This window comes from Capra hircus, chromosome 12, assembly GCF_001704415.2.
Source record: "Capra hircus breed San Clemente chromosome 12, ASM170441v1, whole genome shotgun sequence".
Taxonomy (NCBI): domain Eukaryota; kingdom Metazoa; phylum Chordata; class Mammalia; order Artiodactyla; family Bovidae; genus Capra; species Capra hircus.
In genome coordinates, this window is record NC_030819.1 from 8,263,803 (window position 1) to 8,288,657 (window position 24,855).

The following is a 24,855-nucleotide window of genomic DNA, read 5'->3' on the forward strand; positions in this document are numbered from 1 at the left end:
GACTCTGCCCATTACACAACTCTGCAGAGCAGTGATTCTAACTGTGGCCACACAGTGAAGTCACCAGCGAGCTTTTAAAATCCCTGATGCCCAGGCCATCTAGCAGATCGATTAAGTCAGGTGGGAGCTCAGGTTGGTATTTTTAAAATACTTCTTCAACAAATTCTAAGTCTCCTCTCTGGATTCTCAGAGAACAAAGCCCATGCAACTTTGATCTTTTCCAGAAAACCTTCATTACTTGAATCTGAAGTATGGTATAAATTTTTTTTTTTTTTTTTTGGTCTGTTTTCTGACCATCTTCCCTCATCTGGCCCCTTTTCAACACTTAGATCTGGCCAAGAAGAAATCCTTAGGGAGTGTCCCTGACTCCCTTATCTGAAGCTGGCCGCATATCCCACCTTGGCCGTTTTATCTTGACTTCCTTCTCCTAATGCCAAGAGAACTTATTTGTTTTCTTCGTTAGACTGCCCTGGTGGCTCAGATGGTAAAAGTGTCTGCCTACAATGTGGGAGACCTGGGTTTGATCCCCGGGTCAGGAAGATTCCCCTGGAGAGGGAAATGGCAACCCACTCCATTTTCTATCGCCTGGAAAATCCCATGGATGGATAGAGGAGCCTGGTAGGCTCCATGGGGTCGCAAAGAGTCGGACACAATTAAGCAACTTCACTTCACTTCACTTTTCCAACCAAACTGACCACAAGCTCTCTGAGAGCCCTGATACTAGCTGCCTATTTATTCTTTTATCTTAGGCACCTAGACCTGTTCTAGGCACACAGTAGGGCCCCAATAAATATAGGTCAAATGTGTGAATAAATTAAAGAATGAGGTGAATGAATACTGATCTTATTTTCTCTCTAACATTCTATGGCCTTGAGTTCACCTGTTGCGTCGTCTACTTAAACCGCAGCAATTCCTCACAACTGCAGGCTGGTTTTCCAGTTAACAAAACAATTTCCTACGTGCCATCTTACCTGTCCCTCACAGCATTTTAGAGGAAGCAGCAATTATAATACAGAGATAAAACTGACAGTCTGTAAAGTAAAATGAAACTTCCCAGGGCCACACAAACAATGAACAGGATAAGCACAAGCACGCTGTGAGGTTTTCGTAGGCCATGTGGCCATGTCTCGAATTCCTGGCCCTGCAGAGGCACATGGCCCCAGGATTGGAAAGTGGCTGGCAGGATGAGGTTACAGATGCTGAGAGGAAGCACAGCACTGTAGCGCCGTGTGTGAGCATCTCAATCCAAACACGAGGTCAATGCCTGTCAAGGCTTTGCCCAGGGATCACATGAGTAATGGGAGGAACACTTGGGAGAGGGTTAAATAATGTCAGTACGTTCCAGCCCTGTCACGCTTTTGTGCAGCCACAAGACTTTAGGCCTCCGACCACACCCAGGACTCTCTTCCACTATAGTCCTTCCGGGTTTCTCTCTCTATGCAACAGAATCATCCAGAATAGTGGATTTAGAGTCATGCATGAATTACACTCCTTGGGTTTTGCCTCTTTATAATTATAGTAAACTATACTCAAGTGCGTAAGTTTTGCCATCATCTCGCTATCATGACAATGATCCTGAAAGAGTCAGTCGCTCAGTCGTGTCCAACTCTGTGACTCACGGACAGTAGCCTGTCATCAGGCTCCTCTGTCCATGGACTTCTCCAGACAAGAATATTGAAGTGGGTAGCCATTTCCTTTTCCAGGGGATCTTCCCGATCCAGGAATCGAACCAGGGTCTCCTGCAACGCAGGCAGATCCTTTACCATCCGAGCCACCATCTGGGACAGCCAGATTGTACCTGTACAGTCTATACCATCTGGGACAGCCCACTGGGACTATCACTTCCATCCAGTTGCTCAGTCATGTCTGACTCTTTGCGACTCCATGGACTGCAGCACACCAGGCTTCTCCATTCATTACCAACTCCTAGAGTTTACTTAAACTCATATCCATCGGGTCAGTGACGTCATCCAACCATCTCATCCTCTGTCACCCCCTTCTCCTCCTGCCCTCAATCTTTCCCAGCATCAGGGTCTTTTCAAATGAGTCAGCTCTTCGCATCAGGTGGCCAAAGCATTGGAGTTTCAGCTTCAGCATCAGTTCTTCTAAAGAATATTCAGGGTCAATTTCCTTTAGGATTGATTGCAGTCTTTGAAGTCCAAGGGACTCTCAAGAGTCTTCTCCAACACCACAGTTCAAAAGCATTAATTCCTTAAGGCTAAGCTTTCTTTATAGTCCCACTCTCACATCCACACATGACTACTGGAAAAACCATAGCTTTGACTGTACTGACTTTTGTCGGTAAAGTAATGTCCCTGCTTTTTAATGTGTTGTTTAGGTTTGTCATAGCTTTTCTTTCAAGGAGCAAGTGTCTTTTAATTTCATGGCTGCAGTCAGCATCTGCAATGATCTTGGACCCTAAGAAAATAAAGTCTCTCACTGTTTCCATTGTTTCTCCAACTATTTGCCATGAAGTGATGGAACCGGATACCATGATCTTAGTTTTTTGAAAGTTGAGTTTTACCAGCTTTTTCATTTTCCTCTTTCACTTTCATCAAGAGGTTCTTTAGTTCCTCTTCGATTTCTGCCATAAGGATACTGTCATCTTCCTATCTGAGATTATTGATATTTCTCCAGACAATCTTGATTCCAGCTTGCGCTTCATCCGGTCCAGCATTTCACATGATGTACTCTGTATATAAGTTAAATAAGCAAGGTGACAATGTACAGCCTTGACGTACACCTTTCTAAATTTGGAACCAGTCCCTTGTTCCATGTCTGGTTTTAACTGTTGCTTCTTGATCTGCATACAGATTTCTCAGGAGACAGGTAGGGTAGTCTTCTGGTATTCCCATCTTTCTAAGAAGTTTCCATAGCTTGTTTTGATCTACACAGTTAAAGGCTTTGGTGTAGTCAATGAAGCAGAGGTAGATGTTTTTCTGGAATTCTCTTGCTTTTTCTATGCTAAAACGGATGTTGGCAATTTGATCTCTGGTTCCTCTGCCTTTTCTAAATCCAGAGTTAACATCTGGAAGTTCTTGATTCATGTACTGTTGAAGCCTAGCTTGGGAATTTTCAACATTACTTTGCTAGTACGTGAGATAAGTGCAATTGTGCAGTAGTTTGAACATTCTTTGGCATTGCCATACTTTGGGATTGGAATGAAAACTGACCTTTTCCAGTCCTGTGGCCAATGCTTTTTCCGAATTTGCTGGCATATTGTGGCTATAGCTCAATACAATTCATGATATGCAGACTTCTAGCAAATTCATCAAGTGAAGCTGTGTAAGAGAACTTTCTAGTCACTGTAGACTCTATTATCGTCTGACAATTTTTTTTTTTTGCATTTCTTTTAAGCTCCTTCAGTGAACTATTGTGCAATATAGGGCCACAGGAAAAACTCCAGAAAAAGAAATGCTGGAAAATGATTTCATGTCCTTGTAAAGAACGTTACATATGACCGCAAATATATGCAGTTTCATTCCTGGGACCATTCAGACTTTAAACAGCTCATGACAGTGCTATGCCAGACCATTTGGTACTATTTACAACATCCACCTGGCATGGATATTTTGAGCAGCAAAGAGGCCAAGACTTAGAAACTTAAATAGGAAGCCAAAGAATCTTCTTTCTTCCTTTATCCAAATTAAAGGCATCACATGAGAAATAAATATTTATGAAGAACCAAAATCTCATCCATCTTAACTGTTACAGTCCAAATGAGAGGATGTCTTAACTGAAGACTATAAGAGTCTGTACCAAAGCAGTCACTTGGGAGAAAGCAGAGTCTAGAAAACAGCACAGCGAGTCACCTGATTCTTCTGAAGAGTACTCAGCTGTCAGGTTAGTGATGCAAAACCAGAGAAAGTCTGTGAGGAAGGTGAGTCATAAATGAAACCCATGGGACCCATGAGAGCAAGTAGAATCTGAGGATCCAAATGAGTCAGAATACAGACTCAAGTGCACTTGCTGCAGAGGTGAGGAGAGGAAAAGCAGCCTGAAGCAGCGAAGTTCAAAGCCACCAGTAAGGTAGCCCCAGTGAGAACCCAGATTCAGTCTAGAGTCTTTCGGCCCAAACACATAGCCCCACTTCCTTGCCTCACTGCAATTACTGTGTCCTTTTGCCATTTAAAACAGGCAGGTATATGTACATATACCCAGTATAGATAATGGGGCCCTCAAAATACCAATCCAACCACTAAACTGTTGTTATTTCACTGCTTGGCTAATATGAATGACTCTTAATAAAACAGTCACTGTAGAATTGTGTCTTCTCCTATTCCATTAGATAAGTAAACATGATTGGAGGCAAAGGAAAGAGGAAGAAAACCACATGAAAGGATGCTAACATACTTGCCTCAGGAATAAGGTTATATCTCGGTCACTTTAGTTACATTAAACTTAGTATTTTAGCAAGGATGCATTGCAGTAGGCACTGAGCAAGGTTAAGCTGGCATTTCTATGGCAACATTTAAGTGTGTGTGTGCTCAGTCATGTCCGACTCTTTGCGACCTCATGGACTATAACCCACCAGCTGCTCTGACTATGGGATTCTCCAGGCAAGAATACTGGAGTGGGTTGCCATTTCCTCCTTCAGGGGATCATCCCTACCTGAGGATCAAACCTGCATCTCCTTCACTGCAGGTGATTCTTTACCCCTGAGCCATCAGGGGTGGGGGTGGGGGGGAAGCCCTATACCTGGTAAAATGATCAGTAAATATTAGATTTATTAAATTTGATAAGCAACATCGCGAATGAAAATATGATACATAAGATGTCAATATGTTCTAGTATGATTATACATTGAACATACTACTTTCTTTTGAATATAATATTTGCATGTGAAGAGACAACATATTGGAAAACACCCTGATGCTGGGAAAGATTGAAGGCAGGAGGAGAAGAGGACGAGATGGTTGGATGGCATCAATGACTCAATGGACATGAGTTTGAAAGCCCCAGGAGATGGTGAAGAACAGGGAAACCTGGTGTGCTGCAGTCCATGGGGCTGCAAAGAGTCACGCAACTGAGTGACTGAACAATGTAATATTTGCATATATATCTATCATGGAAATTTAACATAATGACAAGCCATATAATTTTTAATGACATCTTAGACTTTAAAGACATCTTAGACTTTAATGTATCCAAGAAAGGAATTATAGAGTTTTGATCATCTACATGACCCTAAAATCTAGACTACTCTGACTCATCGATTTTTCTATTAAAAAGAAAGTGAATAGAATGTGTAGTTCTGTGAAAATTACTGCTGATCATCAGAAGAGACTGTTCCCCACTAAATGTATCTGGTTTGCTTGTTTATATTGAATAAAAGCAGGTAAATAACCACTAGAGCCCCCATACTATATCCTACACAGCAGGCTTAATGTTTTAATAGAAATAAATAATTATAGTAACAAAATTGTCATAGTTGTCACACATTTCATTTTAAGGTCACTTAAAGAAATCGGGATTGAATTCATGCCCAATATTCTATTTTCATTTCAAATAGATTTTGACAATATTTGTTGCAGTCTTTACTAGGAACTTTTCTTAGCCAGAAAATTTTGCCAGTTTTCAATTTACTGCATAAAAGTTATGCAAAATGTAATAAAAATTGTCCATTTATTTGGATTGATTTCTATCTTTGACACAAAATGTTCTGTTGCCGGAGACAAACCATTTAAGCAAGATCGCTGACTGGAACACACACACAAAATATTCACTCTGTCTGGGGAGTGATACAGTTTTCTGGACTATGGATCAGAAAATCCTCAGGTTATCAAAAAAAAAAATACTACATTTATTATTTTCCACTGAATTACTTTGTACCATCTTTTTTAAAAGATTAGACAAAATTATTAAATCCAGCTTTTGAATTTCTTTTCCTTTCTGCTCTGCTGAATATTAAAATAGCAAGAGGAAAGGCATGATGAAATAAAGAAGAGGAAAAGAGATAATTATTTGCCTGCTGGAAAGGAGAATTCCTACCGAGTCACCTTACATGAGATCTTCTTTTCTTGGCTTGCTTCCATTATATTTAGCAATTTCCTTCAATGTACACAAATTATGCCTGTAGTTTAGTAAACGCTGCTTCTTCATAGGATCGAGAGATTGATATCAGATTTAATATGGACTGTCCAGAGAAACACCAGTCTGCAGCTGCACAAGGCGCCTGCACCTTGGTCCCTCATGAAGGCAGAAAATGTCCCAACACATCATGAAACCACAAAGAACGGTGGAGGCACTATATTTAGTTTTCCCACGATCCAAGTCTTTTTCTCTCCATATTATTTTTTAAATAAGTTGTGTGTGTGTGCATGTGAATACAGTCAGATCCAACTCTTTGTGACCCCCCTGGACTGCAGCCCACCAGGCTTCTCTGTCCATGGGATTTCCCAGGCAAGAATACTGGGGTGGGTTGCCATTTCCTTGTCCAGAGGATCTTCCCGATCCAGGGATTGTACCCGTGTCTCTTGCGTCTCCTGCATGGGCAGGTGGATTCTTTACCACTGTGCCAGCCTGGAAGCCCTAACTAAGGCATAATACAGAGCATTCACATTGTTGAGGCTTTGTGGAATGTGGAACACATATACAGTTTCAGACATCCTAATAAGTATTTTCTGAGTACAAAGGAAGCAAATAACAAAGAGGCTTTTTCTCTTCCTAGATACTATTTTTCTACTCTGGGTCATTCCATGATTTTAGAGCACACATAAAAGCCGTAAAAGAGACACTGAAAATTTAAGGTGTGCTCAGAGATCTGTGGGAGACACCCTGGGGATCCAAAGACTGATGTCTCATCATTTAATGTCTATAATACGATAAAATATAGACTTCTGCTTCTGGCATGATTTCCCAATTCACTGATATTATCCTCATTTGGTGCATCACTGAAAGTAGGATGATTCCTTCTGGAAAAGGAAGAGTAAAGAAGCTTATTTTACAGGATCATTTCTGCATCTTCTTTGGCTGGGGTGCTCAGCAACTATGTCTGAAAGGTCATAATTCAGTGTATGACTGTTCCAGAGTTCTCAAGCTCTGACAGACGCAGGGGATCGATCAAACTGAATACTTAGTAAAGAGTAAATCTGAATCCCACTCTCCTTCTCAAACTTGTGCTGTTGTTAAGTCCCTAAGTCATGTCTAGCTCTTTTCAGCCCCATGGACTGCAGCACACCAGGATCCCCTGTCCTCCACTAACTTCCAGAGTTTGCTCAAATTCAAACCCATTGCATTGGTGATGCTATCTAACCATCTCCTCTGACCCAAACAATCACCCTGAGGTGGGGATCAGACCCCCGCTTCAGTGCCCCCACCTGCTGAGGGCAGATCCGGTCCTACTAACACTCCTGTGTCCCTCCTAGTTCCTTCGTCCTACCGAGTTTTGCATGGCTCCATATAGCCTGGTGGGCTGCCGTCTATGGGGTCGCACAGAGTCGGACACGACTGAAGTGACTGAGCAGCAGCAGCAGCGTCTATTCCTTTCCAGTGGTCAGGTACTCCCGCCCACTCTCAGCGGGCGTTCTGAGAGCACTTCTGTGTCTGAAGGTGTATCCCTGACGTACTTGTAGAGAGAGATGTCCTCCACGTCCACCTACTCCTCTGCCATCATGTTCCTCTCTAACCATCTCATTCCTGCTGCCCCCTTTTCCTTTTGCCTTCAGTCTTTCCTAGAATCAGGGCCTTTTTCAGTAAGTCGGCTCTTTGCATCAGGTGACCAAAGTATTGGAGTTTCAGCTTCAGCATCAGTCCTTCCAATGAATATTCAGAGTTGATTTCCTTTAGGATTGATTGGGTAACAGTCCTTGTTATCCAAGGGACTCACAAGAGTCTTCTCCAGCACCACAACTTGGAAGCATTGGTTTTTCGGCCCTCAGCCTTCTTTATAATCCAACTCTCACATCCATACATAAATACTGGAAAAACCATAGCTTTGACTCTACAGACCTTTGTCGACAAAGTGTACTCAAAGTACTACTCAAAGGAAATACGGGGTTCTCTTGTCTATACATTTCCCACTTCACTTACAATAAGATATCTAATTAAGCCTCTAGGAATTTTAAAAATACAATCAAAATCACACTAGGTGGTGCAGTACTTAAAATGTTTGGAGAGCTATCCTCTTAACAATTTTTTTCAGTTCACAAAACCACACAAAAAAGTTAAAATTGTTAGCTATCCACTCTACACTGTATAGGAGATCTCCAGACCTTATTTACCTTATATAAATAAAACTTATAGCCACTGAAAAAAAACTCCCCCATTTCCTCCTCCCCACTCCACTGGCGACCACCATTCTATTTTCTGCTTCTGTTAGTTTGACTATGTTAGACGGTCAATGTTTGCTTGTGCTAAGCGTTACTACATACACACACACACAGGAAAAGGATACACAGATATTTAATGGATATGTTTATCACCCTGACTGTGCTGATGGTGTCACAGGTCTATGCATACATCCAAATTAATCAAATTATATACATTAAATATGTGCAATTTTTTGTTTCTTATATCAATGTCTCAATAAAGCTGATAAAAATTTTATTAAAAAATTAAAAGACCCTCCTACCCACAAAAATTGACAATAATTTTTTAGAGGACTTAAAACAAAAATTTTTTTCTATTTCAAATAACAATTGTATCGCTCTATATATAAATAAGAAAAATGACAGTTATAAAATAATTATGTAGAGCGAAAAAACACAGGTTAAAAAAAAATGCATGCATCACAAAAAGCTTCTCCAGTTGATCAAAGAGAGAAAAGGTATGCTTTGCCAATAAAAAGAAGAGATAAATGATAGCTTAAATTGAAAAATCTCCAGATGGTGCAAATTTGGCATGCTATCCTTTCAAATTATGTTCCTAGGTGAGGAAACTGAAGCAACTTGCTTAATTCATTAATTAAGGCATACTAATTGATACAAATGAGGACATGGTTCCTATTTTCTAGAAGCTACGATGTTCAATATTTAGCTTCCATTTGTCATTCTCCTCCCACCTCACGCCTCCCCTTGTGGGGGTGTATGGGTATGTGTGTTGAAGGTCCAAAACACATGCAATTTCTCTTAGAACAAGTCTGATGAAAGAAACCCAAAGGGCACAGAGGACAGACAACAAAAGCACGTGGGACTGCGGCACCAAACGAGACGATGACTTAGACACAAGGACGAAAGGCAACCAAAGAAGGCAAATGCTGCAAACACAAGCTTCTGAATACTAAGCCTGCAGATAAATCGTTTGTTTTGATGATGACAGAAGTCAATAAAAGAAGTTTGATAAATGGTAAAAGTTTAAACACAAACAAAAAATACCCCAAGGAAAGCTAACTAATTATTTAAATTGTCACTACTGGTAGGCGGAGGGAAACCCTCATCCACCCCTGATACAATTATTCTAGAGAATATAAATTGTTTGGGAACGTTTATTAAAGAAGTTATACTTTTATTCATTTAAATGTTTTCAATCCACGTCCACTACTTCATGGATCACAGCCTTGTCATGACAAAGCGGCCTGTGTAACTCAAGGAATCTATGAGCCACGCCATGCAGGGTCACCCAGGATGGACCGGTCATAGTGACGAGTTCTGCGGTCCACTGGAGGATGAAATGGAACCCACTCCAGTATTCCTGCCTCAAGAATCCCATGAACAGTATGAAAAGGCAAAAGATATGACACCAGAAGTTAAGCCCCCCAGGTCAGAAGGTGTCCAATATGCTACTGTGGAAGAGCAGAAGGCAATACTAGCTCCAGAAAGAAGGAGGAGGCTGGGCGAAAGCAGAACCAACACTCAGGTGTGTATATGCTTGGTGGTGAAAGTAAAGTTCTAATCTACGAAGAATGATATTGCCTAAGAATCTGGAATGTTAGGTCGATTAATCACGGTAAATCGGATGCGATCAAGCAGGAGATGGCAAGATTGAAGATGGACACCTTAGGAATCAGCGAGCTAAAATGGACAGGAATGGGCAAATTTGATTCAGATGACCATGATATTTACTACTGTGGGCAAGAATCCCTTAGAAGAAATGGAGTAGTTCTTATAGCCAACAATCTGAAATGCAGTACCTGAATGCAATTTCAAAAATGACAGAATGATCTTGGTTTGTTTCAAAAGATGTACTTTGCATCATAGGGGATTGGAATGCAAAAGTAGGAAGTCAAGAGATACTCAGAATAACAGGCGAGTTTGGGCCTTAGAGTACAAAATGAAGCAGGGCAAAGGCTAACACAGTTCTGTCAAGAGTACAGGGTGGTCATGACAAACATCTTTTTCCAACAACCCAGGAGATGACTCTACACATGGACATCAGCAGATGGGTGATATGAAAATCAGACTGATTGCATTCTTTGCAGTTGAAGAGGGAGAAGTTCTATACATTCAGCAAAAACAAGACCTAGAGTTGACTGTGGCTCCAATCATGAGCTCCTTATTGCAAAATTCAGGCTTAAATTGAAAAACGTAGGAAAAATCACTAGACCATTCAGGCATGACCTAAATCAAATACCTTATGATTAAAAAGTGGAAGTGATGAATAGATTCAAGAGATCAGATCTGATAGAGTGCCGAAGAACTATGGACAGAGATCTATAACACTGTACAGGAGTCAGTGACCAAAACCACCCCCAAGAAAAAGAAATGCAAGAAGGCAAAGTGGTTGTCTGAGGAGGGCTTACAAAAAGATGAGGAAGAAGGGGGGCAAAAGGCTAGGCAAAAAGGGAAAGATACACCCAAGTGAGTTCCAGAGAATAGGAAGGAGAGATAAGAAGGCCATCTTAAAAGAACAGTGCAAAGAAATAGAGGAAAACAATAGAATGGGAAAGACTAGAGATCTCTTCAAGAAAACTGGATGTTTCAAGGGTATATTTCATGCAAGAATGGGCATGATAAGGTCAGAAATGATAAGGACCTAACAGAAAAAAGTGAAAATGAAAGTTGCTCAGTCATGTCCAACTCTTTGCAACCCCACGGACTGTATAGTCTGTGGAATTCTCCAAGCCAGAACACTGGAGTGGGTAGCTGTTTCCTTCTCCAGGGGATCTTCCCAACCCAGGGATCAAACCCAGGTCTCCTACATTACAGGTGGATTCTTTACCAGCTGAACCACAAGGGAAGCAAGCAGAAGAGATTAAGAAGAGGTGGCAAGAATACACAGAAGAACTATACAAAAAAGGTCTTAATGACCTGGAATCACAATGGTATGGCTACTCACCTAAAGTCAGACATCCTGGAGTGTGAAGTCAAGGGGGCCTGACTATGACTTTGTTCATAGCCTTACTATGAACAAAGCTAGTGCAGGTGACTGAACTCCAGCTGAGTTATTTTAAATCCTAAAAGATGATGCTGTTAAAGTGTTGCACTCAATATGTCAGCAAATTTGGAAAACTCAGCAGCAGTCACAGGACTGGAAAAGGTCAGTATTCATTCCAATCTCAAATAAGGGCAATACCAAGGAATGTTCAAGCTACCATACAATTGCACTCATTTCACATGCTAGCAAGGTTATGCTCAAAATCCTTCAAGCTAAGCTTCAGTAGTACTGTGAACCAAGAATTTCCAGATGTACAAGCCAGCTTTTAAAAAGGCAGCAGAATCAGAAATCAAATTGCCAGCACTTCTTGGAACATGGAGAAAGCAAGAAAATTCTAGAAAAACATCTACTACTTTACTATGCTAAAGCCTTTGACTGTGTTGATCACAACAAACTGTGGAAAATTCTTAAAGATATGGGAATACCAGACCACCTTACCTGTCTCCTGAGAAAACTGTGGATGTGGATCAAGAAGCAACAGGTAGAACCAGACATGGAACAATGGACTGGTTCCATATCAGGAAAGGAGTAAGACAAGACTGTAAATTGTCACCCTGCTTATTTAACTTATATACAAAGAACATCATGAAAAAAGCTGAGCTAGATGAATCACAAGCTGGAATCAAGACTGCTGAGAGAAATATCAACAACCTCAGACATGCAGATGATACCACTCTAATGGCAGAAAGTGAAGAGGAACTAAAGAGTCCCTTGAAGAAGGTGAAAGAGGAGAGTGAAAAGCTGGCCTGAAACTCGACATTTGAAAAACAAAATTTAGTCCCATCACTTCCTGTCAAATAGAAGGGAAAAAAGCAGAATCAGTGACCTATTTTATTTTCCTGGGCTCCAAAACCACTGCGGACAGTGCCTGCAGCCATGAAGTTAAAAGATCCCTGCTGCTTGGAAGGAAAGCTGTGACAAACCTAGACGGCGTATTAAAAAGAAGAGGAATCACTTTGCTGGCATAGGTCCATATAGTCAAAGCTATGGTTTTTGGATGTGAGAGTTGGACCTAAAGAAGGCTGAGAGCCAAAGAACTGATGTTTTTCAACTGTGATGCTGGAGAAGACTCTCAAGTGTCCCTTGGACAGCAAGATCTAACCAGTTAATTCTAAAGGAAATCAACTCTGAATATACATTGAAAAGAATGATGCTGAAGCTGAAACTCCAATAGTTTGGCCACATAATGTGAAGAGCTGACTTACTGGAAAAGACCCTGGATCTGGGAAAGATCGAAGGCAAAAGGAGAAGGGGGCAGCAGAGGATGAGATGGTTAGACAGCATCATGGACTCAAAGGATATGAGTTTGAGCAAGCTCTGGGAGACAGTAAGGGACAGAGGAGCCTGGCCTGCTGCTGTCCATGGGGTTGCAAAGAGCGAGACATAACTGAGCCACTGAACAACAACAACAACAAATCCACAGCTAAGAATAATACTTAGGATTTATGCAAATACTCCGCTATAAGAGTATAAAGTATGATATTTGTCACTTGAATAAAATAAGAGACAATTTAGATTTCTAAAAAAAGAGGGTTGATTAAATTATTTTGCTATGGATACAACCATATGATGGAATGCTATGCAGCCATATCAATAATTTTACAGAATACTTATAACAAGAAAATATACATTCACTGCAAGTTGTTCAGAAAATTGTTATAAGAACACATTAACAAGTTAGAATGTCAGTAAATTATCTTACATGACATGGAGGGCCTAGATTTAAATTTCTATGAAAACTTGTACCTCCTGCACCTACCAGGTAAGATGACAGATTGTTCCAGTTTCTTCTTTTATGAAAAGTAGAAGAATTACATTTCTTCCTACCTCATTGTGTTTGGGAATATTAAAAAAGGTAATGCATTCAATGCTCTTAGCATTTTATTGTGCCCATAAATGCTATAGATATTAACAGAATAATATAAATGTATCACTTATAAAGTATACATATATTTACGTTTGATTTTGCCACACCATGGAGCATATGGGGTCTTAGTTCCCCAAACAGAGATTGAACCCATGTCCCTTGCAGAGGAAGCATGGATTTCTAACCACTGGACTGCCAGTGAAGTCCCTATTTATGCTGATTTAGATACTCATTCTGATATGATATATTCAAAATAAACCTCAATTTTTTTATACTTATCTCTTCGGCTTTACATGCCGTTTTTGTTGCACTGCTAGCTTGGTTGTGTTGCTTTGGCTGTGTTCCGTAATTCTGCATGCAGAAGAGAGTATGATCAGTTCTGCGGCCGTAACAAAGAACACCGATGTCTCAGGCATTTGAAACAATGAAGGTTTATTTCTCACTTGTGTTACAGACCTTTGGTGGGTCAGCAGACATCTCCTTATTTAGAGACCCAGACTAATGACCAGCCACCATCTCAAACACTGCAAATCTCCATGCCAGGGAGCGCGGCAGCATGACAGTCTCTCACGGCCTCTGCCTCCTCTGCTCAGAAGTGATAACATCCCTTGTGCTCATATTTTCTGGCCAAAGCCAGGCACATACCCAGGAGAACCTCAATAACAATAAAAGTGTGTTTTTAACCAAGAAGAGTTGAAAACTGATGTGTAGACATCACCTGTGTCTGTGTGCTCAGCCATGTCCGACTCTTTTGCATTTGGAGCGGAACACTGATAGGAAAATAGAGAAAGGTGCATCCGCCCCCCAACCCCAGGAGCAGAAATTAGGATGAACCACTGGGTATCCACACTGGCTCCAGGAGAATCATCTAACTAAATGAAGGAACAGAAATCAAGGAATCACAGGATTAACCAAGAATTTAAGACATCCTCTAAATTATTCCTCTGCCTTTAAGAAATAATGATCACACATAGTCATCACCAGCACAAGCAAGTAATCTAATTTAATTCTACCAGGAGAATTGCCTTTTTTTTTTTTCCCTTGGCCCCAGCTGGCGAGCTGCTGAGGCTCTCCGGCTGGAGAACCGATGGGCCTTGTAATTGCTTTCTTCACTCATGTAACCACAGCTGCAGTTGTCATTCATAAACTGCAGAACTAATCCTTTGGAAGTTTTCATCTTGGCCATTTGCTTTAAAACCTCCAGTGCCCATGAGTTTGTAGATGTAGCCCTATAAAAAACGAAGTCTCTGACCACTGGTCCGAGCCCTGGCCTGCCTGTCATAAATCCTTGGTCTTCATTCTCAAAATTCTTACATTTTGTTATAGTTTTTTGGAAAACCACTTCACTCATCAATATCTCTGTTTCCTTGTGAGGAAACTAGAGAAGCTTACAATTGGTAAAGAGCATCAAAAGGCTTGAATGAATTTTAGAAAAAATTAAAAATATAATTCTCTACATATTAACACCTTTTTGGTACAATAAACTTTAAATATACTCTAGTCCTGAAATATAGGAACTAACTAAAGATTCTTCAGAAAGGTAGGAGACAAATATGTTTATCAGAGTTTATTAAACATTGATATATGAAGTCCATAAATAATTCTCTTGCACTAACATCATATAAAAATTCAAGACAAATGGAAAACTTTGGCAGATAAATACACACACACACATATACACACACTTAAAGTCATTTTATATGTTTAAGACATTTTATATGCTTTTCTTATTTTTCTATTATATAGCTTGCTATTCTTAGCAATAAATAAATAACAATAGTCCAAGAAAAACTGATTTTTTAGTCTTTGTTATTTTAAGAGCATAATAGGCTTGCTGAAGCACTAGAATCACAATATTTTACTAATACTGGTATAACAGTGGTTCCTGTCTGGGGTTATTAGTGAAGGATGGGGCAAATCAGAAATGCTTCTGAAATTAAAAATTCCTTCCACTCATATTTTATCCTCTTTCTTGTAAACATTAGAGATAAATACCAGAGTACAGGAAAACAGTATGTTACAAATAATCTTGGAGACTTGGGAGGGTTTTCTACCCACCGCTCAAAAAAGTAATAATAGAGAAAAGATGAAATATGATAATAAATAATGGTGGGGATGTGGAGAAATTGGAACCTTCATACACTTCTGAAGGAAAACTAAAACAGTGTAGTCACTTTAAAGCCAGTGTTACGGTATGTCAAGAACCTAAATGTAGAACTCCACGTGATACAGCAATTCCACTCATGGGCAGATAGCCAAGAGAAATGAAAAAAAAAAAATTCTCTGCACAAAACTTGTATATAAATATTCATAGACAAGTATTCACAATGGCCAAAAAGGATAAACAACTCAGATGTTGATTGACAGATGAGGGGATGAACAAATGTGGTATATCCATACAGATGAATATTATGCAGCCATAAAATGGGATACCGACACATTACAATGTTGAAAACATTAAACTAAGGGAGAAGAACCAGAAACAAAAGAACACATTTCATGTTTAGAATGCAACATCCAGATCAGGCAAAAGTACAGAGACAGGAAGAAGATTAATGGTTTCCAGGGGCTGAGTGGAGAGAATACAGGAGAGTGATTGGAAGGGTTATCAAGTTTCTTTTTGCGGTGATGAAAATGTTCTGGAACAAGTCAGTGGTGAAGGTCAGATAATTCTATGAATACAGTAAAAAAAAAAAACAAAACCTCTAAGTTGTATACTTTATAAGCATAAATTTTATGACACTTGAATTCTATCTCAAAAATTCATTTTTCAAAAAAAAGCCCTGCAACATAAAATTAATTTTTAAAATTTATTTAATTGGAGGCTAACTACTTTACAATATTGTGGTGGTTCTGATCTAACATTCACATAAGGGAAATCTTTCTCCTTTTCCTCTTTCATGAATAAAATTTGTAATAACTTCAATTACCAGTTCCTCCAAAAGCATATTTCACATTAACGTTGACATTTTCACATGAGAGGTGAAATTGTATTTCTTATTTTGAGAAATCAAAAACAATGAAACCAGCTTTCCCTTAGATGAATCCTTCCTTCTCCTCCAATGTGTACTGATCTGGTACCAAGAACACACCTGAGGCTACATGCCACCCAAGAGGAGGAAAGCTTATTCCAAGCTGTCTGTTTATACGGTGCTTTCTCAAAAGCCAACAGTACAATTCAATAGGATGTTATTAAGTTTCAGAAATGTCAGTGGACAATTAGATGGTTTTATTGATAAAGCTCTGAGCAAATATCCAAACTTTTTTTTTTCTTCTTTCAATGCAGCATTGAACTAGATGGAAATTGAACAAATCTCAGAGCTAAAGTAGACTGAGTGAGTGAGTGTGGGTGTGGGTGGGTGCGACGGGAAGAAAGAGAGAGATTGTAGTTCTCCGTATTTTCACTCGTGGATACTGGAGTCATTATTCTGAAAAGGCAAATTTTTCCTCATTCAGGAATCTCAGCTACCTTTTAAATAAGATACGTGTGAACTGAATTCACTCGACTCACGGGGTGAGAGGTGGTGGGTGGCAAGGCCTGAGACCCTCACTTACCCCTTCCCGAGCATGGCAGAGTGGCACTTCCCTGGCACTTTCTGATGCTCTCCTCCGTTGACAGCGGGCAGGAACGTGGGTGTTCACACTTCTTCCCATACCAGCCTACTTTGCAGTCACATCTTCCACAGTTACACTGCCCGTGACCTTCACAATGAGAGTAAGTATATATGTATATTAGTGTATGTAAAAATGTATTATATATATATACACATACACATGTATATGAGAAAAATATACTGAAGTCAGAATCAGTCTCCAAACAGTCACAAAGAAGTCAGGATCTCCATCAGCACCACAGAAAACATTAAGGCAAAAGTCCATTTTTCAACAACGTTCTTAAATACCCAAGCTGTATTGATTGATCATGAAGGGTAAAGAAAAGCAACAACCCCAGATCAGATAAACAGGTTCGGAGGGCTATCAACTTGAATCTTTCAAAATCCAAGTGCATGAGACTGAATTAGCCTGCTGGGGCCCAAATGGAGGGTTTAATGGATCTGGCGATTAATCCACATGGAGGAGAGCCACAGGAAATGGAAAGCGATTTGTTTTTGAAACAGGGTCTCAGCTCCTGGAGTCTCCCAGACTTTATTTTCATGACCTTTTTACTCCCCACAACCCTTGAAGACTAATTTCATACACACAAAAGAGGTCAGGAAAGAAATTAATTTCTTTACACATGGACACACAGCCTGCAAAAAACTGTGATAAGTGGTGATATGGTATAACAGAAAATAGACCAGGTTATCAATCATATAAGTAGGTTCAAATCCTGACCCTGCTCCCTACTGAATACAGCTGGTCAAATGACAGCCTCTTTGACATTGAGGTTCTTCATTTTAAACCACATTATCTATCCACATTTATCAAGAAGTATATACTGTATCTTAAAATGCTACATAAAAATGAGCTATTGTTATTTTTGTTCATTTGAGCCCACACATCTAACCAAGTAGGAACAGGAAGGAATGAATAACTTAGCTGAGTTTTGCTAACTCTTCGTAACCGTTCTGAACTCATTATTACAAACACAAAGTAAAGCAGATTTCAATAATTCCTCCAAAAATGCATGAAGGATTTTAAAGGAAGTAGAATTACACTTTCCTTAAGTAAATCAAGTATGTTGGTATTGGATGAAAAATCCATGCTATTTTGCATTTTGCATTCAGTTCAGTGCAGTCGCTCAGTCGTGTCTGACTTTTTGTGACTCCATAGATTGCAGCAGGCCAGGCTTCCATTTCCATCACCAACTCCCAGAGCTTACTCAAACTCATGTCCATCGATATTAATATACATCACAGAGTATGAAAACTGGCCTTCAGTGAAGACTGGCCTGTTTTATCAGTATCTCATGAGGTCTGTGGGCAGATGTCCATCTGTCAAGTTTGAAGCATCTGTCCATCAGGAAGCTTTTCATTATAAACCAGCTTCTTCATGGAATAAATCATAAAATCATAGTCAAAGTAGGATGAGCTATTAGGGACTACGGAACCCAAATCTCTCATTTACACTAAATCACATTCAACAAGTTTATTGAGCACCTGCTATGTAACAGAATCTATGGAACAAATTGCTGTTGCTACTAACACTTTGTCTTAGAGCTCATAATTTTAAAGGAAAATTTTTTGATTACTAATAGATACATACGACATGTGACTATGATCATTTAGACCTTCAAACACAAGAATTTTTATTATAAAAATTTAACTTACTAACACTTATAGCTCTGAGGTTATTGGGTTCCCTAGCTTCTAGCCATTTATCCTAGCTTACAAAGTTCCTCCCCATCTTCCCTGTCCTGATATAATTTTTAGGGCAAAATTTGCAAACAGAGTTGTATTGCAAATGCATAGATAAAAAACAGGTTTTAAAACAAAATCTTTAACATTTAAAGTACAGTCAGTTCTGTTGTTCTATGAGAGCCGGTGACTTTGAAATTCTGGGAGACAAGCAGCATCATTTGTAGGGCACTTGAATGTGCCAGGAGGATGCTGGACAAAGTACAGAACATGCTGCCATTTGTGGAAGACGAGCTGATACTTCAACAATAAAACTGAAAAACACAGATTGAAAGGGGGGAAAAAGGCTTTTCTCTTGAAAGTTTAAAATAGCTGTGGAAGTTAGAACAAAGCATCCAGTAGGTGAGGAGGCCAGGGAATTCCTAAGTACTCAGGAGAAGGCCACCTCCTACTGCAGGTGCTTGGAATTCACAGGCAGTGACAGTCCTGATCCCTTGGCATGTGGCATAAAGTCAGAGTCTGTGTGGACAAAGATGGGGACTGATGGGAGGATATTCTGAAGTGCTATAGTTGGCTTAAGAGCAGCCATTACAGGGACTTCCCTGGTGGTCCAGTGGCTAAGACTCCACACTCCCCATGCAATGACCCAGGTTGGATTCCTGATCTGGGAACTAGATCCCACATGGTGCAACTAAAGATCCTAGAGCATGCCACTGCGAAGATCCTATGCATCGCAAATAAGACCCAGGGAATTCAAATAAATGATAAATTAATAAATCAATAAATTAATAACAAGTAATTTAAAAATAAGTAACCATTTTCTAAAACAGAATAGCCATTACTTTCTGTCTGAGGTTCATTCACATGTCAACATTAAAAAAAAACATTGCAGTGGCAAAAAACAAATTTGTGAAGATGGTCAGATACTATTAATAGAGATTCTTGAAATTAAAATCTGGTCATTATCTTCAGAAGTCAGATTAATTGTGGGTGCTTTAACAAATGCTTAAAAAATGTGCAGATGCAAGTCTTTCCCCTTGTTGCCCTCATATCCACTCTCTTCTCTTTTCGTTCTATTTACCTCACTTAGTTCTTACTCTCTGTGCTTTTGCCCCTAACGTTATGTGGCTTCACTTTCCTGGCCCTCTGCTATTTCTGAGCACTTCTACAAGTTCTAGGGGAAACGTGGTCCATAAGGTCTTCACCTCTATTTCCTGTGCATTTCATGCAGCATCACGGACCTTCTCAAGGATTACTACTCCGAGTTTATGCGTCATCCTAGGCATCACCAACTCCAAACAAAAACGGGAAGAAGATATAAAATGTGCCCTCACTTTCACCATATGTGTGATGACCCTTAAGCTTCTGTGTCTTGGGCTCAGCCTTGGACCCCAGCCCCTGCCTCATCTGAGCAAAAGGCACTCTCAGAAACAGCTGCGGTCGATTGTGTACACACTGGAAAGAACTGATGGGATATTGTCATTGCTGCAACTGGCCTGGCCTGAAAGGTCTGGCCTCTAAATAGAAAGGATCAAAGTGGGAGAACACTGCCTAGTTCAGGATGGCCCCTGTGCCTCGTCAAATCATCCACGTCTATGCCCTCTACACTTTGCCACCAGAAGCCAACATCCAGTGAATACGTTCAAGCTGGGGAATGAAGGGTTATGAAAAAAATGAATGACTTGAGTAAAACATTCACAGTGAAAGTAATTCCCGAGAGTCAGTAAGTATATGGCAACCAGTTTAAATGGTGAAATAGTGGCATATAGAATGTTTTTGAAGGTTTCTTTGTTTGGGGAAAAGTAGGTATACCTAAATCCAATACTCTGATGAATATCACAGAAGAAGCAAATGCAAAAGTAATAGAGAAAAGGCTTAAATGTAACTCTAGTCTAGAATGGTGAAAAAATAGTATCGACAGTGGTATTGCTAATCTAAATGTTGACCAGAGATTAACCTGACAAGTGAAAACATAAACAAAACTATGCTTTCACAGTTGTAAAAATTACATTTTTATTATAAAATTATATTCAATAACTTAAAGTCACATGCTGCCAAAAATAAGTTATGGATTCCAATCTAAATGAAACTGTACCTTTTTCTACTAAAATTCTTTATGGTATTTCATGAGTGGGTTTAGGAACCCACTTAGAAATGTAAGGTATCAATACCAGGTTCTGAAGCAGGTATTTAGCTTTTCAGAAAAGACAGGAAATCAAAACTTGAAATTGCAATTTCTCTTCTGAGGTTACTAGTTTCTCAATTTTAGAGAGATAAAATGAAGATGATGAAAATGCTTGTTTTTGATTCATAAGTTTAGAAATGATAAGATCTATTTATCATGAAAATCCTTTAGACTGCCATAACATACTATATCAGAGTCTTTCATAAACAAATAGAGAAAAAAGCAAAAATGAAGAAGTTAGGAGATCCGTGTCCTCCACCTAAATGAGTCAATGGTTCACCTTTCCGGGCTCCATTTCACTTTATCTTTAAAGTGAGAGACCTAGAAGAAGTGAATTCTCCCACCCTGATCTGAAACATCACGTTTCAGTGCTAATGTGTCAAATCTAGGTGTGTATGTATCCACATATATTTGGCCTTCAGGAGTTCACTTCATTGATTCTAACAAAGATTTTTTTAAACTCTGTAGACAAGGGAATCAACAAAATAGAGAGGAAAGATATAGAATGTTCTTGTTTTATAGCAGATATTAAATACATTAGAGAACTGCTTTCAAAGGCCTATGAACACTCCTTAGACACACACACACATTCATGACAAGGGAAAAACAACAGTGTCTAGTGTTGGCGTGTAAATAGGATCACAGCCAGAACTGCATCACAAGAGTGGGGAGCTGGCAGCAAGGGACATCAAAGGCATCACGGCCACGCTGAGCGTTAGGGGCTTCCCATTAGGGCTCAGCGGTGAAGAATCCACCTGCCAGCGCAAGAGACACGTGTTCGATCCCTGGTCCAGGAAGACCCATAAGCTCTGGGGCAACTAAGCTCCAGAGCCTGGGAATCGCAGCTAGTGAATCCCATGCATCCTAGGGTCCAGAGGCTGCAATGCCTGGGGCCATGCGCCACAACCGCTGAAGTCTGCGCGCCCTAGAGCGCATGCTCGGACACAAGAGAAGACCTCGCGATGACAAGCCCACGCACCGCAAAGGGAGAGAAGTCCCCGCTCAGCAACAAAGACCCAGCACCGCCGAAACCTTCTTTAAAAAAAAAAAAGAAAACTCACTTAATAAACAAAACACTGAGCTTTAAAGGCTCTCAAGAAATTATAGAAGAGGTTGCTGACACCAAAGCTGTTTTGTGTGTGTGATCATTGCACTTTTTTGTGTTAAGCTATCTAACCTCTGAAACATCAACCCAGGACATATGTAGTTCCATCCACTCCAGAATGCTCTTCTTCCACAGAGGCTATTTCTCTCCTTGAAAATGAACAAAAAATGCTCATGAACTGGAATCTGGTATTTACAAGTTGCTTCTCACAAGGAAATATGAAGACCACGGAGAGAAAAAATTGGGGGAAATGAATTCAATCTAACACTTGTCATTTTTAAAAAAATCCACTTGATATATTATTTTTCCCTTTCAAGACAATGTCAACTGAATGTATGTAATGATTTCCTTCCATTTCTTCCCTTAACTCTTTGTTAATCCACAAAGACAAATTTCCTCCTATAATATGGTTCTACCAAATGAGTCTACTTTCCACACTAAGGGAACTCCAGGCCAGGACTAACCTTATATTTTCATCATTTTGCTAGGCAGGAGCAAGCTGAAAAAGTGGAAAGTCACACTGCAGCATATTTTTTCCTATTTGGGAATTTGGCAAAATGGATCAGACTGGTAAGCAGTCATCAGGAAGAAGGAGTTATTTCAGAATCAGAAAGTCAGTTCAGGGGAGCAGTTCATAGAACTGGAATAACAGAGCAGCTGATATACTTCAGGATGGCTGGTCATGCCGTCATTTCAGTCACACTCAAAACTTGTCTAGAGTATCCTCTTTGAGGCATGTACATGCGTGTGTATCTTTGTGGATATATGAGTCATATTTGTATATGGATGAATTCATGTATCAGTGAATAGGAGTGAAAGAAGTATGAAAGAAGTGATAAATACACTTTAGGAGTGAAAGAACAAATAAATACAACTAATTTATTTGGGAGCAGGGATCATATTTTAAAATTTGTATCACATCTCCTGTACCCATGATGGATCAGGCACAAAATATTTACACGGAAGTGCATTACTGAATACATGAATGGAAAGAGTGGGAATGAATAAGTAAAATTAGAAGGTCAATTAAATGAACCAACTATAATCCAATGGGAGATTTCTCTTGGACTTAAATAAGCTCAACACTCTCAGGGTGGCTGGAATGAGAGCTAAAAATAAAGCTTCATTTTATCTGAGTCTTATTACACTCCAGCCTGGCATAAATCACTAGAGAATATCCACATCCTTGGGGTACTTCTATCTCATAACACTAAGGTATTACCACACTCAATAGTCAATTGCATGGCTCTCTTCTCATGGTGCAACTCTGGGCAATTGGGAAAATTGTGAAGACTAATAATTCACTAAGCATTGCATATAGAATTCTGAAGATTTACTAAGCATGAAGAAATACTCCAGAGATTGACACCCACCCCAGATCAAAACAATGTTCAGAGAAGCCTAGTTTTATAAGAATTTTAAGCATTCAAAGGACATCCCTTCCTTACCGAAATAAAGGAAAATTGAAGCATCCTCTGTGCATCATTTGGAGATTAAACGACATGAGCACTTCAGCTCAAGTTGTTTTCAGGTGACACTTAAGGGCGCTGTGAACTTTGTCAAGTCGCTAATTTTCTTTGAACATTCCCTCTTACACGTAGATAATAATGTATCCCTGTCTGAGTCCGTGCGAACATAAAATGGAATGAGGTGTGTGAACGAACTTGACAGGTGTCTCTCAGCACAAGATCTCTGTTAATGAGTTTCCCCTTGCTTAAATTTCTCATGTTAGGTGTGGGAGGCAGACTGTGGAGAACTGGCCACATTCAGCTCACTTCAACAAAGGAATAATAAAATCACAATCACAGCCTGATGTCTTATTGTTCAAATCACAGCCTACAACCCCATCACCTCTGTGAGCCTATTCAGAAAATTCTCCCAAGCCCAAGGGATCATCAGAACAGGGCGATTCTTCTGCAGGGGGAAGCTGCAGGAGCCAGCTCCCCTTGGCCAGGCCAGAAAAGTCTTTGCAGTTGCATCATCGTAATTAAAAACGGCAGCTCTTTTATCTGCCTTTGCTGGCAAACTTTTTCTGGAGACAGAGCTCCCTATATATTTCCTTACACCAACCAAGCAATCAAGCATGAACATTTGTCTACGCCTCCTGGATCATCCCATGTAATAAAATCTATTACTTCATTTTTGTTGAGTGACATTTTTTAAGATAAAATAGACTGCTTATTGTTTTCCTTTGCACTATTAGAAATTCTGGCAGGGTGGTTTTTTTTTTTTCCTTTTCATTTAGATTGTGTGTGCTTAGTCGCTCAGTCATGTCTGACTCTTTGCGACCGCATGGACTGTAGCCCGCCAGGCTCCTCTGTCCACGGGGATTCTCCAGGCAAGAATACTGGAGTGGGTTGCCATGACCTTCTCCAGGGGATCTTCCCAACCCAGGGTTCAAACTCAGGTCTCCCACATTGCAGGCGGATACTTTACCAGCTGAGCCACCAGGGAAGCCCAAGAATACTGGTCTGGGTAGCCCATCCCTTCTCCAGGGGATCTTCCCAATCCAGGAATGGAACCAGGGTCTCCCACAATGCAGGTGGATTCTCTACCAGCTGAGCTGCCAGGGAAGCCCCTTGCGTTTAGATTACAGGCTCCCTGTCAAGGATTATGTTTGTCTCCTCATTGCTGGAACCAGTGACCCAGATGCAGCAAAGATGCTGGCAAAGAGTAGCTGGTCCATATAGAATTTTGGAATCCACTAATTGATATTCAATTGTAGACTTAATGCAGGACAACTTTTAGTATATAAATTATACCAAAAAAGCAATGCAATAAACTGCCTACAAGAGCCACACTGTCTTTAGTTTTGTACTGTGTTAGTAACAGCTGCCTTAAGGGTGCCTCTCCTGTTCGGGGTCAAGTCTGCTAGCTTTGTGTTCTCACTGCTGAGGATTAGATACGTGGAGGTAATAGTTCTTTTTGGTGAAAGATTAGACTGCTTTTCAGAGAGTGGGTGTGTTTTCATCTCAAATCTTTGCCCAATGTGGGGAAGTCTCTAAAGGGTTTTCAGGTTGATATTAGGAGTCTTATGGGTCTCAAATTCTTCAGAAGGCACATTCAGTTCTTTCACGGTTTCTGGGAG

General features: G+C 40.1%; 1 protein-coding gene across 1 annotated transcript in view; it reads right to left on the reverse strand.

Moving 5' to 3' along the window:
• Positions 1 to 24,855, reverse strand: part of ITGBL1 (integrin subunit beta like 1) — a 231,411-nt gene that overhangs the window by 96,120 nt on the left and 110,436 nt on the right. The window contains exon 7 of the mRNA XM_018056382.1: positions 16,736 to 16,882. Within this exon, the coding sequence (XP_017911871.1) occupies positions 16,736 to 16,882 (147 nt within the window). The remainder of the gene's footprint in view (positions 1 to 16,735; positions 16,883 to 24,855) is intronic.